This window comes from Falco biarmicus, chromosome 4, assembly GCF_023638135.1.
Source record: "Falco biarmicus isolate bFalBia1 chromosome 4, bFalBia1.pri, whole genome shotgun sequence".
Taxonomy (NCBI): Eukaryota; Metazoa; Chordata; class Aves; order Falconiformes; family Falconidae; genus Falco; species Falco biarmicus.
Window position 1 is genome coordinate 57,922,401 of NC_079291.1, and position 18,587 is coordinate 57,940,987.

At 39.4% G+C, this 18,587-nt stretch overlaps 1 protein-coding gene across 1 annotated transcript in view; it reads left to right on the plus strand.

Moving 5' to 3' along the window:
- The window catches only part of MINDY4 (MINDY lysine 48 deubiquitinase 4), an 82,391-nt gene extending 68,612 nt beyond the window's left edge, over window positions 1-13,779 (plus strand). The window contains exons 16-18 of the mRNA XM_056338046.1: window positions 303-483; window positions 5,266-5,338; window positions 10,151-13,779. Coding sequence (XP_056194021.1) covers window positions 303-483; window positions 5,266-5,338; window positions 10,151-10,199 — 303 coding nt within the window. The 3' untranslated portion in view covers window positions 10,200-13,779. The remainder of the gene's footprint in view (window positions 1-302; window positions 484-5,265; window positions 5,339-10,150) is intronic.
- The last annotated feature ends 4,808 nt before the right edge of the window (window positions 13,780-18,587 follow it).

Below are 18,587 nucleotides of genomic sequence, written 5' to 3' on the forward strand. Positions count from 1 at the left end.
AGCTGTTGCAAAGCTCAGGTTTTCTTTTGGTTCTGATCATCTGGGATATGATCTTTTTGATATAAAGATACTACAGCTGGATTTCATTACCTGTCTATAACTCAAGGCCAGATACTTGTTTTATATATTCCATGATTTACCAGAGCTATCCTGGTCTGCTTCACCAGAAGTACATAATAAGCCTTTATTAATATTTTCAGACTATAATAAATAGGTAATCTTCAACATCTCATGTTTTCCACAGAGAATTGTTTCTCCCCCTGCGCCCGGTGATGTTCTAATTTTTTATATCTTTCTTTTAGGTTGGTTGTTACTTGAAGACCCCTAAGTACCCAATTTGGTTGGTATGCAGTGAAAGCCACTTCAGTGTGCTTTTCTGTTTGGAAAAGGATTTACTAGGTGACTGGAAAACAGAGCAGAGATTTGATCTATATTATTACGATGGCTTGGCCAACCAGGAAGAAGAAATACGTTTAACAGTTGGTATGTACAACTCAGTAACTCTGTGTTTCATCTCTGGTGGTGATATCATCACATCAGAAAGAATCATCCAAAAATACGGACAATGATGGTTTCAGGCATTAAAGATTATTAGTATGTCTATTCCCTAGTTTCTGTGATTAGTTTTGGTGATTAATTGGAAATTAGATTTCGCAGGGGAATTTTGAGGATAAGCTCTTGAAAGGGTTAAGCGTGAGCATGTGCTACTTTATACAGACTAGTAAATCAGTGACACTGATTTCCAAGGAACAGATTATGATCTGGCCTATTCATGCTCCCAGGACTATAAACCATATTTAACTACTCCCATTCTCCATCACATCTTCTCACATCATTTCTACAGGCAGAAGGTGCAAGTCTCCTGTTCCTCAACCCTACATACCTGGACTAAAATGAGCAGAGAGGGTGAGGAAGCATGAAATCCTTGTCTCCAAACCCAGCTACTTCAGAAAACAGCAGTGATCTGCTAACAAAATCTAGTCTCGTAACTGCTTGTAAGCATACCTGGAAACACAAGCATGCAAAAGATCTTGCCAAATTATGCAGCTGTTTTTACAGCAGTTATCTATTTCTCCAACTGGAAGGCATTCAGATGAGAAGTTTTCTGATGCTTAGAAAGCTCCTACTTATCGCCATATTAAGATATTCTTGACCGCTAAATTCCTATTTGCTAATAATATTCTAATCTTTTGTTATCTTTCCTTCAATATGTTTATACAATCTAATCAAATTCCTTCTCAGTCTTAAGAAGCCACTCTATTGTCGTCCAGTCTTTAAAAATCAGCTGTCTGTATTCCTTGTTTGCATCTATATTCTGGCTCTTGGACAGGATGAGTTATACATGAGTGTTGTATGTTCTAATTGAGCCCATGTGGCAAAGCTGTTTGTATGGTGGGAGTGCTGGGTGCTTTGGCATCTCACAAGATTTGGTAATGAATTCAGTAGTCTTTCTGCCTGTTATTTATCCTCTTGTTTTAATTAAAATCCCTGTTATTCTATTGTAGTGATCACATTATATACTATCTCAAAAAAATGTCTAACCTTTACAGGACTATAGTTGCCAACTGGTTCCCACATGGGCTGTCCCAGCTAAAAGATTCTTTGTAAGTGAAACCGTTGATATAGTTCAGCATAGGAGAGACTGAGACACATTTTTTCCTGTTATGTTGTGTCTTGTAACATACAGTCCAAAACAAATGTCTTTCTCTGTCTTTTCATCATTAATAAATCAGGAACATTTGCAAAATCTATAGCTACCAAGCACTCAGATCCCTGGATGAGAAAGTGCTCAGAGTATGTATGAATTTTTCACTTTACTGCTCAACCTGTCACGGAATATCTGCATAATTCTCCTCAAAGCCTAAACAATGATAGGTAGATATCTTCTTCTTGTAGCTATAGCCTCTTCCAGCAGTGTGTCCTAGTAAATCTTTTGTTATCTGTGAAATACTGCAAAACGATGTAAATTGCAAATAATTTCATCATTCCAGGGAAATGCTGTCCCAGTTCTGGCTGTACAGTAGTAATCTTTTGTTAGGTCTGGAGAAAGACTGAAATAACATCCAAAAGGAAACATTGATCATACATCTAAACCTTGCATGCAGTACCAGATGGAAATATCAGAATGCTAAGTGTTACTGGTATTTCCATCGTGGAAATATCAACAAGCTATGATGGTTAGGCGTGTTACCTTGAGATATGACGTAAAGTCCTGGGTGCTGCACAGCCATATCTCACTGGTGCTGCATAGCAAAATTGTTTGCTTTTGACTAGCAGGAAAGTGAATTCCTTGAAATAGGAATCTTGTTTATAATTAGGAAAATCACAATCAGAGTCACATTTCAGGAAATCTTGATATTACAGTGGGAAAGAAAGGTGAAAAAAGCCAGAAAGTAAGAGTAGAATTACATTTTGGGGGTAATAACAATTGCTACTTTATATTGAGAATTTGCCCTGCTTCTCAAGCTCATAACCATTTGCCAAAATGTACACAAGAAATATGGAGTTCCTTCCTAAAAGCAGGCAATTCCTGCTGGTGAATTCAACATACTATCCTACACAGATAAAGTCTCTTTAATCCTTTCCATTGGGGCAGAAATTTCTGACAGACAAAGCAAGCAAACCAGTGTATCTAAATTAATAACCCTCTGCATTTTGCTCATCTTTTTTTTGTCAGATTTTTAGGGACTGGGTGGAGATTCCATGGTTTTTGTTATATGTCACAGAGAGTACTTGCATGAAAGAGTGCATTGCACAGTTCATAGAGATACCACTCATCCTTTCTAATATGTGCTATGTTAACATTTACAATATGATGTCTCCAAGTGAACATTCGGGGAACTTTTGTACAATCTGTTTTAATAAATCCTTCTTATATCTCATTGGTGCATACTTTCAAGTCAGTACCCTGTTAAAGATGTTTTCAAAAAGCAGCTGAATAATTGCTAGGAAGAATGTAACTGAATTTCTCAGAATATTCTTCCAGAGTCATAGACACTATCCGCAGCCCCTTTGCAGATCCCACAGAAGGTAGCACTAGCAATGAAATTAGCAGAGGTTCAAACACTGGAGGCGGCTTCTAGGGAAGGCTGGTATGTTGATTACAGCTCTCTTCCAGAACAGTTTTATCAGAGTTAAGATGAGATTGTTCAATGTGCAAAAGTCTTCTGGAAAGGTGACTAATACACCATGGCTTCTGGTGACTAATACATCCTAAGGTTGCCATTTAAATTATGAGCAGTATTTCTTCTCTCAGTGATTGTTCAGATTCCACTCTTTTGAATCCGTGCTCATCATATCTCCTGAATAGCAAGTTTGTCTGTAACTGCTGGCACTCAGATTCTCACTACAATTAGCTTAGAATTTAAGTGGAGATACAAGAGATCGTATCCATATCCTTCTTGCTGTTGGTGACTCCAAGATGGAAGAGCATAACTTCAATATCGCTTATGCCAAATGAGTTGTATAAAACACTTTAATGCACTTTGTTAATGAATTAACTTGGCTAAATGTCCCTTGCCTGCCCATGAAAGATACACCTTAGTGATACTTTTTTTCCTATTCCTTTGTATGAAAAGCCTCCATTCAAACCTCTGGGTTGGAAGAATTCAAGTCTAAAAATGACAAAATTCAGCAAGTTGGCAATGAAGGGGAAAGGCAGCCATCCCATATGCTGTCCTGCTACCAGTAGTATGGTCAGGACAGTGGCTGTTGCTTCTCACTCTGTGAGAAGACCCAGAACATCAGTATCAAGAATACCTAGAGGGGTCCAAATACTCTTGGAAGCTTCTAACAAACCATTATAAACTCTTCAGTATTGGGATAAAAGAGGCCCTTTGAAACTTAAAAGATTCCTCTAGGTTCCTGAGGATCTAGGAGAAAACTGCCAGTACTTTATGTACTTTTAAATACTGTCTTTTTCCTACTGCTGCAGCCCTTACAGCCATTCAGTTTTCTTCATGTTTTTGTACTGCCAAGATCAAGAAGCAAGGGAGAGCCAGGTTCTCTCTATGACATGAGAAAGCCAGATATAACTGAGATTAGGAGCTGTGAATGTAAGAGCAATTGCCTCCCATCCTGTCTACATCAGTCTCACTGAAGCAGACCCATATCCTACACCCTGTCTTGGCATCGTTTGTTGCTTGCAACCTACCCATTGGCTGGATGACAGACAGAAAAGAAGAAAAAGAAAAAACCCTAGTCTGCTGCAGTTTGAAATGTTTCACTCCAAAACAGGAAACAGCTGAGCAGACTGACATCCAAGCTGGTTGCAGGATGTTTTCTCCCTGGGAAGTTCAGCGACTACTTTCACTGTTGACAGATCCAGTGTCTGAGACACTGACCTCTCTGTTTTCCCTGGAACAGTGCAATTGCCTCTCCGTCCCAAAGGAATGCTCGCAGCCTGTGGTAGCTCTCTTATAGCCAACACAACATTGTCTTCTCCCATCTCCGTGTTACTTGCTCAACAGTCAAGGGACAATCTTCTTTTCCAGGGTGAAAGAAAACCCAGTTTGGACTGGATTTGGAGTTTCCTATTCAAGTGTAAGACTACTGCCATCCTTAGTAGTTGAGTAATGAAAATTGCTTTCTTAGTAATTACGACATCAATTGCAAAATAAAAACCTCATGACAGCCCTCCATAATATTCTTTCATCTAATCCATGTTTTTTCCTGAAACCATCTCTATATTAATAACCTAACCTCGGTCAGGGCGTGAGTCTGAACACTGTTCCACTATCATCCTTACTGTTAAGTAGTCAGTACAATCCTGGACAAATTTCTGGCCCAGAATAACTAACACTGGGCACAGTCTGGGGCTCATTCGCCACAGCATTTGCATTCAGACATGCCCTTTCAGCCTTTAGCCTGCCATCACACGACGAGGCAGCAGACTGATAGCTGAAAGAGTTCAAGAGATGACAAAGCAGTGAGTGCCACTGCCCACTCTAAGGTCAGCTATACAGTCCATGCTGTTTGCAAAGAGCCATGGCCGTGGGGTCTGCTCTGGGCATTCCTGGCCCTGTCTGGGGCCGCTCTGTTCAGATAGTGTAAACGAGGGCATGAAATGGCATTCAAATGCCAGCAGGGCTCACCTTCCAGGGTGTTTCAGTCCAAAGTAGATACGTGCCTATTGTGGGCTAAGAGGTTTATGGTATGAGTGGAAGTCCTTCGCTTCCATGGGTGGAGTTTCTAGAAGCTACTGCAGTATTCTATATGAATAGAAAAATGGTGCAGCCGCTAATAATGTCTAATATGTCTCTGCAGACACAACTCAGATGTGCGCTGAAGATAAAGAAAACGATCTTACTCCTCCGCTTGAGCACTGTATTAGGACAAAGTAAGTGAAACTACAGTTTTTCATACAGATATATTCAGTTTTTTGCATAAATAATACATGTAAGGCTGGAGTGCGGTAAAAAAATATTGCAGCAAGTAACCTTGCAAAATTACTGCTTAAAAATCAGAAAGAATCTGAATAGGCCAAGCTGTGATAATATGTAGTATACATTTAATTGTGTGTTATTGTAGTTAACGTCAAACTGGCTGAGATGTTCACTTCATTCTTAGAGGAAATCTTATTACATCACAAGAATTGACTGAGCCTAATTCAGTTTGAGATCACAACTTGATTTCAATAGATCTAAATTTAGATTCCCAAGGGTGATTGATTCCTCTTGTAGGGGTATAATGAGAAAAGGAGAAAATTTCTTCCAATTTCATCAGTCTTTTCTGAAAAATATAATTGCACTGGGTTACTTGGGTACCACTTTTGATGCGTGAAGCCCTGTGCTCAATGGTCTTAGCTTTCTCAAACTTTCCATGTGTCTATGGGCAGCACAGAGTTTCTCAAGATCACAAAACACTGTGTCTTGTGAAGTCATTCTTGACAGTTCTCAGGTCATATTCTCTGCTTAAATACAAGGCTAGTTCCTGTCATGTTAGGATTTTCATGGCCATTTTGAGGTCTATATGTTATTAAATGATGGACTTATAAGCAATTTATCCAAGTCATACTGAAGTTAACGAGAACATTTTCAGTTTAGTTAGACATGAAAGAAGCAAAATGAAGAAATTTAACTGGGTAGAAAAATCAGCTTTATATCAACTCCATCAGCATGACTTTGAAAGCTGCTATCTGGGTATCTTTGGAGCAAGAAGTAAAAGCCTCATTGTCAAAGACCGTAACATTTGTTAAATCAGCAAGCCAAGCAGCTTCATATTTCTCTTGTAATTTCCCTCCTCTCCTTGCCACAATTTATCCTGTAATAAAACAGAAAGAAAAAGAAAAAGAAAAAAAAAGACAATGGCTGCCAAACAGTGTGTTCATGTAGGGCTGCCATTATAAAGTTACAGAAAAGTAGAAGAGGCATCCTGTGACATGACAGCAGTGACATTAGTTGGGCTTCCCGCACATACAGATTGTATTGATTCCTTGGATCCAGTGACACATAAGCATGACTACAAACCAAAATAAATAATATATAGCCTCAGAAACCCACATGGTGGGGGTGAATAATGCATGCAATGACTTAAAGTTATCCTAGAACATCTTCCATTGCTGGCATTGTATCAAAGTTATACAGTTTTCACAATGGTGATGTTTGTTTATTTTAAATTCCCTGCTTTAATCTACTGGAGAAGTAAATTACCAGAAAATTCCAGTGTCAATTTATTTTGTTTGTACCATTCTCAGGACTGTCTGATTTACCCTGATCAGTCTGGCTCCTTGTTTTCAGTGCTATCCATTTGCTTTGAGGGTATTTATTTTAGCATGGCCTTGCTGCTAAAGGTTTTTCATGTAATATTTTTCCTTTTTGTTCTAAGAACTTTTTCTTCCAATTATGAAGCAGCACATAAGGAAAAGTAAAAACAAACCAAACTAACCAATATTTTAACAAATTGGGAGATAAGAAAGAAATGTTTTCTATCATACAATTATGGAAAACACTCCTCAACTTAATTTTAAGTACAGCAAGCAAAGATCCATTACTTATTTTGACCAAGCATTCATGTTGAATCTTCTTATCAATGAACTTATTTTGATGATTTCTCATCAAAAAATGCAGGAAAATTTCTCAGGAAGTATCGATAATTTCCTAGTCTGAACAATCGAAACTGAGAAGACTCACTGTTGTTTCCAAATGTTTACTGGGGTTTTTCCTTCTCATTCACATGACCCAGTTCTGTTTTAATCCATGAAAAGCCTTAGCCATTGTTTACCCCAATACCTGAACACCATCATCCTGTAATGCATAGAGTTATATGCCTAACATCTGTCTGCTGTTTGTTCTCTTATCCCTCCCAAAGGGAAAACTGCATATTTAATAGACTGTTTCTGTATTTAGTTTTTTTCATTGTTATTATTATTATCAGGGAAGGGTTGTTTTCCTTCTGCAGGAGGAGGAGGCTCATGTTTTTAGTTCTTATTCTATAAAATGTTAGATAAGCAAGATCTGAGTTTAAAACAGGTAACATTTCAGATGGCTGGCATGGCTAGTCACCCACAGGTATCACTTTAACCTGCCGGCTCCCAGCACAAGAGTCAGTACAAGTACATGCGCTTTTATTGTGGCTTTCAGCCCTAGACATCTGTAGAAGCAGTGAGATTCTGACCAAGGGATGTCTGGAATGTACATCCCTGGGTTGTTTGGGAGATGCCATGCAGACATCTTATCCCATTCTTCTATGAATATTCTTCTACCTCAATCACGATCCTTGGCATCTCCCTGCACTGGCGGAAATAACATCTGTTAGCCCTGCCTGAGGGGAATAAACCTTTGATCTGATATTATAATCTGAATTCAGTGGTATATTTTCTTAACCCTCTAGCATCAGCTTTCCTCTGTGGTGGTGAGGCTGCATGATATATTAGTTTATCTGTTTGGCTTTGAAGTGACACATCCGGTGGAAATTTAGTGGATAAGAGGAGAGCATGGGCATTTCATCCCAAATTGTTGGTGTCCTCTAAAACAATACCAAATTATTAATACAAGAGAGAGTCTCTAAATGTTATTCCAGACTGATCATTCTTCAGTGCCTGAACCAGTTCCTCTTGGGTTCCCATTAACTCCAGGACCCTTGGGTAAGGTTGTAGTTGAACCAGATGGGTCAAATGTAGTTTTCATTTTGCTAATCTGATAAATTATAACTGAATCAGCAGTTATTTTTTGAAATATGAAATTGAAATATGAAAAAAAATTGAAATTTTTTGAAATAAATGAAAAATCAGCTTCCATTTGAATTACATTGTGGCAGGATAGTTTGAGGAAATGATCATGCTGCATTGCCTGGATGGTTTTCTTTTGGTCTGTAAATAAAAGACATGTTCAGCACCTGTGAGTGATGCTCCTCACTATTTGACACCTTTTCTTGTGAAGATTCAGTAGGTGAAAATAGTTATGAACTTTTTTTTAAAAAAAAAAACAAACTTTTTTTGCTCCATAGGAGCAAACATCCAAAGACTCCTTTTTGGTCTACAAATGGCTCAGCAGATATGGTTTGAAAATAAACAAAGACAGTAAGGCTTGTTATGAAAGTTACCCTGAGTCCTGCTTCAATATATCGTTTTCTGCTGAAGATCTTTAATTACCCTTATAAGATGGAAGGTGGTGCCTTGGAAAGGTTGTACACAAGATAAGGGATGATTTGATGCCATTACCTGAAAAATCCGATGGGGACAGAAAGTGTTGTTCTACTCCCCACTTACATTTGGTTCTTCTGGGGGTGGAAAACTGGCAGGGACAGTTCTCACCACAGGCAAATGCCAGACTAAGTCGAATATACCCAACTAGAACATATTCTGCTTTTAGCTTCAGATGTGGGGCATCACTGCTATGTATTCTTACCAAGTCCTGGGATGAGGACTTAGTCTGTCTGATTTTTTTTAATTTTTATTTTCTCAGCAAAATAAAAAAAAAAAAGGAAAGAAAAAATTCACAACAGCCCTCAGATGGTCACTTCCTTTGATACTTTGCAGTGAATACAGCATAAATTCAGCCTTTGGTTTAGTTTTACACTTAACTGATTTTAGTCAGGGAAGGGACTGAGCTGCCATACCCTTGCTGACACATTCTTTCCCCAGTGGCAGAAAGAATGTGGCAGTCTGGCAACTCACTGTTGTCTCCGCCCCCCCCCCCCCCCCCCCCCCCCCCCCCGCGAGTCTTACTACTGTTGCACATGTACTCTGAGACAGATTTTCAAAACAGATATAAATACTTAGATGCTGGGAATGCACCAGTTTAGTTCTCAGAAGATGTAGCCCATGAACTTGCGAACATGAGAAATGCCACAGACAAGGGTGCAATTCATGCAGCGAATGACTGGCTGTACAGTAAGTTGACTCAGTTCAGCACAGTGAGGTCACTGGAGAGCATCACCCTGCTTTCACCAAGTCTTTGTTCAGATCTTTGTCTTCTGCCATGATTTGAAGACACATTTGGCAACAAATGCAGGACTGATAGCTTCTTTGTATTCAGTGTTGGTCACATTCCTGGAGTAGCAGCCAGTACAGAGACAGGAACTAAAAATGTGGGGCTTGTGCACACGTGTGTGGAACATTGTTCGCGGTATATATCTTTAGTGTTTTTCTAAAGAAGGCATGAGGGCAGAAAAAAAGCAAAGCCTCAGCATAGGAAAAGCAAAACATTGCCATTAAAATGAGCCAATACCTCCAAGAAATCACAGTCAGCAGCAAAGATGGCTGCTAAATGAAATTATCTGGTCTCAGGGTCTGAGAGACACAGAGTTCCTAATCGGAAGCCTGCCTGTATAGGAGTGTGCAAATTGCCTAGTAACAGCTGAGACTGAGCATTCTGATTATATAGGGTTAATTCTTGTACCCATCTTGGGGATTCCCTACGGTCTCTGCAACACATAAGTACTTGTTCTGAATTAGCTGCTGCTGGGGACTCTCTCTTGCCTAGAAGAGAGTAGAGGAAGGGTAAGGAGGCTGACCTCCAAACGTGGCACCTAAAATTAGGGAGCACAAGTACCTCACTTCTGTTATTTCCCTTTGAGAAGATGTGATTAATTATCCCAAATGAGTCCGTCCTAATCTCTTTAAGGTTCATTGGATGGTTGAGGGGTGTTGGGTTGCCTCTCCAATGACCTGGTTAACTGATGGATGTGAAACGATTGCTTTCATTTCTAGGTGGCAAGGAGCTGTTATTGACTGGAATGGCACAGAACCGATCTTGTGACCGAGCTGACCTGCATTTTATTTGTAAAGACAAAAAGGAAATGACTGAATTAGCACATTCCTATTCCCACCAATACAGGAAATAGAACAAGAATTGTGAAGTTTACGATGAGGAAGAATGACATGGTTTACAGGCTGGAAGAGTTTCACCTCAATCACCTCGTGCTTCAGATATTTTGCTTATAATATAAACAACACTTACGTAAATTCCTTGTCACTGCCTTTAACATACAGCTTCTGAGAGCAGACTGATTTTCCACCACCAAATCAAGGTTACAGATGAAGCAGTGAAGTCGTCAATGTCCCCTTGAGGTCTCTTTCTGGATCCACTCTGTATCCTGCAATTGTTTGAAAGCATCTGATGAAAGATGGTGAACAGATGATTTCTGTCACCGTACATGCCTTCTCTGTACTGCCTAGTTCTTCCCCTACAAAACTCCAGTGCAAGTAAAAAATATCATCCAAGAAATACATATTCACTTCTTTACCTGATATTAGTAAGTCTTGTTTTGCACTAAACAGATTGGCAACCATATGGAATTTTCAGATAGCCTGACCTAGATGAAGTTCTTGCTGTGTCATAAAATTTACAGCAAGCATTGTGGTTTTGTGTTACCAGAATAATAACACTAGTATGTTCCTTATACTGGGTGCAATTGCTGTGTAACCGTGCCTCACACTGATGTTCATTTTCCTTTCTGGATGAGAGGTAGCTCTATCAGTATCTTTGCACTTATGCCATTGTAACTACTTACACACTAGGGTTTATTTACACCAAAATGATAGATCAGATCTGTGGTTTACTTCTTCATAATTTCAAGAAAGCAGAAAAGCTGTTAGGTTTAAAATTTAAATGATCCCTATCTGTGATAGATACTCATTTTCATGATGAAATAAAATATATGTACTGAAATAATGTACTGTGGAGATGTATCATGAAGTACTGAAACAGCAGTTTGTATTCTGAAATGAATTCTTTAACTGACATATTTTGGCAACACTTAACCAAAATTGGAACAAGTTACTGAAGATTCGAAAAAATGCCTTTGAAAAAAGGCAGATAAATGGTGTTTCTAGAAGTATTCCTCTCTCTTGAGAGTGAATATTTCATGAAAGTTTAATAAAGAACTTTTACTTGCTGATATTTATCTTAACACCTTCTTCCTAGTCAGTATGCAAAATCCTCTGAGTCCTGATAAACTAGTTGCTCTTTCTAAAATCAGTTCCCAAGAAAAAAATCAGTGTCCTGTGGTGTGTAGTGTGGAGATACCAAAGTGGCTATGCAAATATAGATCTCTGGGAATTAGCATTTGAGCTAGATTTGTAAACCAACCTGAATTTAAGCCATAATGGAGTACCAGAAAGGTTTATATAGTCTCTGATGAACATGTCTCCCCCTTTGCTTCCCACATCAAACTATCTATATGCAGTAAAGCACCTCAGAGTTTCAGTCATTTTAATTTTATTTAATTCAGTGTAATGTAATTTGTTTGGTTTACATCAGATAGGCAAACTTCTTTAAACTTTGTGAGATTCAGATCTCCCATTCAGCCTCTGAGGCACAGGCAGCATCAGATCTGAGCTCATTCCTGGCTCTACTACAGGAATGTTACACGGCTTTTGGCAAACCCTTGCACCTTTGTGTATCTAGGGATATGTTTGTACTGTCAGCTATAGGTGGACTCAGCACTGCCTTTAGGATACACTTATCATCCATACTTCAGGCACTCCAGTTTCCCAGGAAGAGCTTGCCTCAATGGGAGCTGCAGTGTTTCTGGGAGTGGGACATCCCAAACAGTCAAAGATCCCAGACCCCAGACTTTGTTCCTCTTGACATTTCTATGAACTATAGTTGACGCTTTGTTTCATGAAGCAGATACAGTTTGATTTTCCCACCTACCTCACAGGGCATCTGTAACGTAAAATAAGATTTTTTACAGAATCATTTGGACAGAAAATAGTGTAGGGATGAAAAACGATGGAAGATTTTTGGAACCAAGTTTAACAAAAGATTCCTTTCTGGATTTTCCAGTCTAGTAAACCTACATCATTTACTCTAAAGCAGTGCTTTAAAGTATGACAGTTTGGAGATTGTACCTTCCACCCCCTGATAGAAGAGCAGCAGAGATAGGTGTTTATCTGGGGAAGGAGGGAGCTGCCTTGTGACAGGCCAGATTTCATCTGACTGAAGTATGGATGTTGACAGTGCAGATGTGCTCAGAGGAGCTGTTCTCTGTTCAGAGGAGGGGAGGTACCATGGTGTGATGTATCTTTAGGATGAGGAGAACTGTGCTCCAGATTGTGGGATGATGAGTACAAAGGGAGACCAAGAGGACTACCTCAAGTGGATTTCACCCATGGGGATGCCAGGATTTTTCAGGGTATAAGAGTACAGATTAGTGATCAGGGCTTGGAAATAGATTGTATTTTATGGTTTATCTTGGAAGTTAAATGAAGATGAGGAGAGGCCCTGAAGTCTGACCCTTTTTCTGAAGTTTTTTTTTGGCTGCAAATAACTTTGAGGCTCCGTCATCACTGGTTATGGAGAATATTTTTGTTCAAACTTAATTTCTATGACAGCAGAACCTCAGTGAGACAGATTTTTCTCACCTGTTATCTGTCATTTTGTCCACCTATCTTTGTTGTGCAAAGTCCACCTGTCATCTGTTTAAGATGAACTAACTGTACATTCACCTGTGCTCTTGCTCACAACACCAGAAATAAAGCATTTGGACAACTTCACCAAGCCACCGCCTATATAGGGTATTTCCACCAAGCTGGAGCACTGAGAACCTCAGCATTGCTAAGCCCCTTCCACCATCCTTACTCCTGGAGCCTAAAAGCAGTACCTTCCTTCACCAGGGTTCAGTGCCAGTGTCCTTACTAGGTGAGAGAGGTGGCTTTTGAGATTTGCTAGGGCATCCTTCGGTAAGGAAGAAATGTTCCTGAAGAAACTAGAACATTAATTTAGATCTAGTTCTTCTCTAGAAAAATGCCAAAGCAATACCTCAATCCCTATCTGCATCAAGAAGAAGACTTGCATATTTTTATTCAATATAAAGTGCCAGAAGTTATTTCCCTTAAGACTTTACAGGGATTTTTGAGTCAATCAGACAAGGCAATGCAAAATGTTATACGGCAATGCAAAAACCTCTGCACAAATCTGTGTAGAATCATATCCTGTTCGAGCGGCATGCGTCTTTTTTTTTTTTTTTTAAATTATGTTTTCCTCTTCATTGTTTCTTGTATTCTTTTTCATTGCTCAATGAATGTGACTTCCTGAAATGAACAAAACAGCAACCATTTGATAATTGAGCATTAAAAGACACTGGTGACATTGGCACTTAGTCTGCATGATGTCTTAATTTCATTCTCTTTTCTTCTGTGGCATTAAAAAATATACCTTCTGCTGATAACTGATCCCTTAGCTAACAACAGACATGGCATGTTGTGTACGTAGATGAATATGTAAGTAGAGGAACTATTTTGGTAAGGTGTCGTACGTATCACCTTTGTACAAAATGTATATTTAACTTTGTCTTGTACAGAATGTCCCATACCAATAAAACATTTAAAGCAATGGTAATAGTAAAAGCCCAGATTTCCTTCTCATTTTTTTAATAATTCATTTGCTAATGGGGTTTAATCTGGGAGACTAGATTATAAATGTTTCATGGGCCTCATCAAGTCATTGGAATAATAATGAGAATTTAGGCCGCCTCTTCTGTGAGAGGAACCATAGCACAGTCGGAGTGGGATAAAGTTGCCCACGCTGACCTCAGTGGTGTTGCACCTAGGCAGCTGCAGATGCTTAAACCAACGAGTCTGAAGCTAGTTTAAAGCATGAGGTACTCTCTGACTCCATGTACACACGTCCGCCATGCTCTGTTTGAAACCCACCCAAATGGCAGTAAAAGCTGCAAAGATCTCTGTTACTTGTCCTTGTTTAGTCTGATGAGAGTCGCATCACCCTGATCAAAACCAGAGCAGAAGCAGTCACGGTGCGGTTTTGTTGGGAGTCTGGGTGGGATGGGTGTGTGCCTACACTGAGTAGGTTTTTGGGGCATCCACGGGTCTACCGTAAGGCAGAAAAAGCAGCATTATAGCAGCAAACACTTGTGAAAAAGTTATCATTGTGGGTAAAATTCAGACTTAATCTGACAAACCTGCTGGTGGTTTTTTTTCCTATGTAACTGCCCTCACGCTGGTCAAATCTGGGAAAACTGAGATATGACTGACTATCGTGAATGAATCTCTGCTGTCGCTATGTGCTTTGTTCCCAGATAAAGCAAAAATGCCAGCTTAAATCTGTTGTTTTCAAGCCTTCACTTTTCTGAGGCAGATTTACTTCTGGTTTTATCCCAAACGTATCTAATGGGCTAATGTGAAATGACAGGAAATGGTCACTTCAGCAATCAGAGGAAAGCTGAAGAGCTTGGAAAAATGACACAGCCACCAGCCAAGTTCTGCAGGAGTGAAAAGTGGCTTAGGGGCTCGAAAGATCGCGTTGCTGAAACAGGACCTGATCTTCTGGTGGTGGTTGGGAGCTCCATTAAATGGGGAGGACCTCACATCACTGTGGTGTTTTTGAAAATGCAGGTACCAATTTTTTGAAGGTGTAAAATAGTTCTTTAAAGTGCCTACACAATTTAGGGTATGATTATAAAAACGTAATATGATAGAAAATACGGGTTTACATCATTTCAGTAACTATCATTTTCCTGTCCCGGGATAAGTTTGCTATGGAAACTGCCCTGAATTATTTCCCACTGACCATACCTGCTACGTGGGCAGTTATTGTTGAGGAGATGCTAAAAAGTTAACCCACACCAAAGTTTGTCCTGTAATAACTTGCCTCTTCAGTTCATATTTGTAGAAACATAAAACTGAAGAATCAAGCACCAAAGCCTTTATGACCGATGTGCATTATTTTATTTTTCTTTCATCAGTAAGTTCCTGTAGGAAACATAGAAGTTTCTTCATGGAAAGGAAATGATTGCTCCTGGATGTCCATACGATCCACAGCCGTCTGCTGCACAACCTAAGGAAAATTCTTCCCATTAAGAACACTTTATATACTAGCATTCTTCATTTATTTGTTTTCATTGGCTAAAAGATAATAAATCCAACTTTAGCTCTGAAATAAGGAAGCAGTTTCTCCTTAGCAGCTTTGTTTATAAAACTAGAGAAGGAAAAAGGGCATTTTCAATCAGGTATTTTATTTGTCATTTTAACCAGGGTGGGGAGGAATTGTTGTTACAGTGGAAAGCAATCTATTTTTGTGATGCCCCTCATTAGCAATAGTTGCTGACTGTATCAATTTGGAAACGAGCTCAGATTTTTAAAAGAACCCCCCCCTCAAGTATGCAAAATGACTTTTTTTTTCAAAGACAAATATTTATCAGTAGTCTAAGATTTCATGTTTCATCTGCTGTTGTGTGTTTGGTTTTTTTCTTTTGCTTGAAGGAATTATGCTAAACTGTAACAGATGACACTTCATGGAAGTTATGTTCAAAGGCACAACTCTTAGCTATTCATAAGAAAGATAGCATTGAGACGTTTGCAAGACCCTCAACCTAGAGCCTTATTTCTTTGATCTCTGGCTCTTGGCTTCAAGGTGAGTTTCACTGAGTGTGTGGTTTCCATGGAGCTGTACACATTATAGGCTATTCACAGCATGCTTTTCATAGCACATCTGTGGTTTGCGCAGATTAAAATGTCTTACAGGAACTCATGTATCTGGGTGCTTCAATTTTCAAGGGCCATTTGAGAAACCTGAGACCATTTATGAAAAAAATCAAATATAATGAGTTGGCTGTAGACAGTTAGAGATGAGGTGGTCCTGTGCAAAGACTAGATTCAGATGCTTGGGGATAATAAATCTGAAAGCAGCAGTGTGACATGAATACAGCTCTGAAGCTGAACTTATGAACCCTCATTCTTTTATGGAGACTAATTGCCTGAGATGCAACAAGGCTAATGGGTTCAGATGCAACACATTTCATTTTTGCAGCTGGTGCATGTGTTGCTTACTGAGAGATGTTTGTAACACAATCTGTTTACTTGATGTACCAATGCCTATGAAGGCACTGGACAGTAGTGAGCATCCACAATCTCAGACTAAAGGTCTTTCACATGTCTAATAAGTGGTCATCCAAAATCAAAACCTTCTAACATTGTCAACTAGCTTTGGCAACAGCAATTCTGCTCAGGTGGCTTCCTGCTGTAGGAAGCTTGGTTTCTTCTGTGAATCTCAGGCAGGATCCATCTAATCTAGTCAGAGTTATCTATGGGGTAGGTATCATGATGTAAACCAGTGACCCCCAGGACTATCTCCAAAAGCACTGGTGAGAAATAGGCACAATATGGGCATGAGCCACCTGACCTGTTTTAGATGCCTACTGAGCTGCAGTTTTCATTTCCCTGCCTGCTGCTGTCTGGATCTCTGCTGATTGTACTGTCGGGAGGCTAGGATGACTGATTCAGGTGAATCCCTCTCTGTGTGAATGATTAAACTAGAAGAGAAGAAAAATGTGTTTATAGATCCATATACTTGACAAAACAAGTGAATGAGATGATGGGTTAAGACATTCCTCCTGGCTCCCGCACCTTTCTTACCTCTGTCTTCCACTTCACAGCTTTTAGCTGTGAGACAGAGAAACGTCTCTTTGTGACAGAAATCACAGGGTTGAGCCACAGGAATTTGCCAGCATTTTGAGAAGGAGCTGCTGATACAGTTTGGTTACTCACGTGGACACACAGGAGGCATATCAGAGTTGAGACCTGGACATGAGATATGTTGTATAACAGCACTAGGACTGTGTCACAAACAGAAATCCTGATAAAACACCCAAGATATCTGTACCTTGGGTGGGTGTTCTGCTTGTTTTCTTATCATTATCTTATCATTTGGCAAGGACTTCCAAAATAATCTAAGAAATATTCTGGGCATTTGTAAAAATACTCTGCACACTGGAATTCAGCAAATATTTATTAATTGACCAAACACTAGCAAAGAATGCGTAACCAAAAAAAGAATAAAACTGTTCAGCTCCTCTCCGTACAATACACAAAGAGTACGAGGTTAAAAGTTACGTTCTGCAAACATACCTTTTGCTGAGATGTACTTGGTTTGCTAAGCACTGTGGATATGAGCCAAGGTCTCCAGACCTTGAATTCTCAATCCTTGCTGCAGGGAGAATGGAAAAATATAGCTTCTGGCTAAGGGAAGGGAGCAGTCCATGATCTCCACCTGTGCAGATCTGTGTGGCACAGTTCCTCTGAGGACGTACGGGTTTCTGCAAGGTTATTTCCACAGACAAGTTAAAACCCCAACTGAAGGTCACAGTTACTGAGTGGCCACACAGTCAGCTGTGCGTGTGACATGGGTCACGATAGTGAAGTTTTGGTAGGGATTAAATCCTAAATGTGAAAAAGGCATCATCGTAAGTGGGGTGGAAGGTGCAGCAGTAAATAAATTTTAGTAACCCAAGTAAAAAGAAAAAATCCCCCTTAAACATTGGACATAGAAGAGGCTACAAATCATTTTACTCTAAAAGTGCAGGACATCACAAATCACTGATTTTTGTGTTACTCAGATTTTTTTCTTTGTGATGCAGTTTTAGGCCTACACTTCAGTTACTTTATTGACCATAAATTCAGGAGAAAAACATACTGAGGGCCAAACTCATGCCATGTGCAAACCAGCTAAATACTGTTTTCAATATGCTCCATATTTTTAATCTCACGTGGAAAAAAAACATCTTGCAAGCCTTCACATTTTGGCTGAGAAAAAGGTTCACATTTTGTGTCTTCATGTCTTATTGCCTATGATACATCTCCGTATTCCTGTTTTTTAAGAGGCTGTGATACGTTGTTCATAGGATTTCAAATCTGCTGTCACATGTTGTTTGTGTTTGGTTAACAGAAGTAAAAGGGGAAAATATCACAATAGCAACTTGTGGCTGGTAAATGTCAGTCCTAGATGCTGTGACATATGAGTAATGCTTTGCAGTGGCGTGTGAAGAAAGCCGGTCTTTTACGAGCACTTCAATACAAAACAGTTTTATTATGACTGACATCCTTCTCAGGGCTGAATTCCTATCATGCACAATATCCTTCCTGACTCGCTCTTGCTCAAGTCAGTTCTGTAAGAAAAGATCCAGTTTTATTCAAGTTGTGATTCCACTTTGCAAAGCTGATAAATGCAACGCACGTGTTAGAATCTGCTCTGCCTTTTTGGTGTTATTTTTCAAGAGATTTCCATGTCAGTAGCAGATGAACATAATAGGTGAAAATCTGAAAATCAGGCGGTTTTTTTATATATATATATTATGAAACAGCTATGGATACCCAGCTGTTTAGTCATCTAAGAGAGAAAATAGGCATC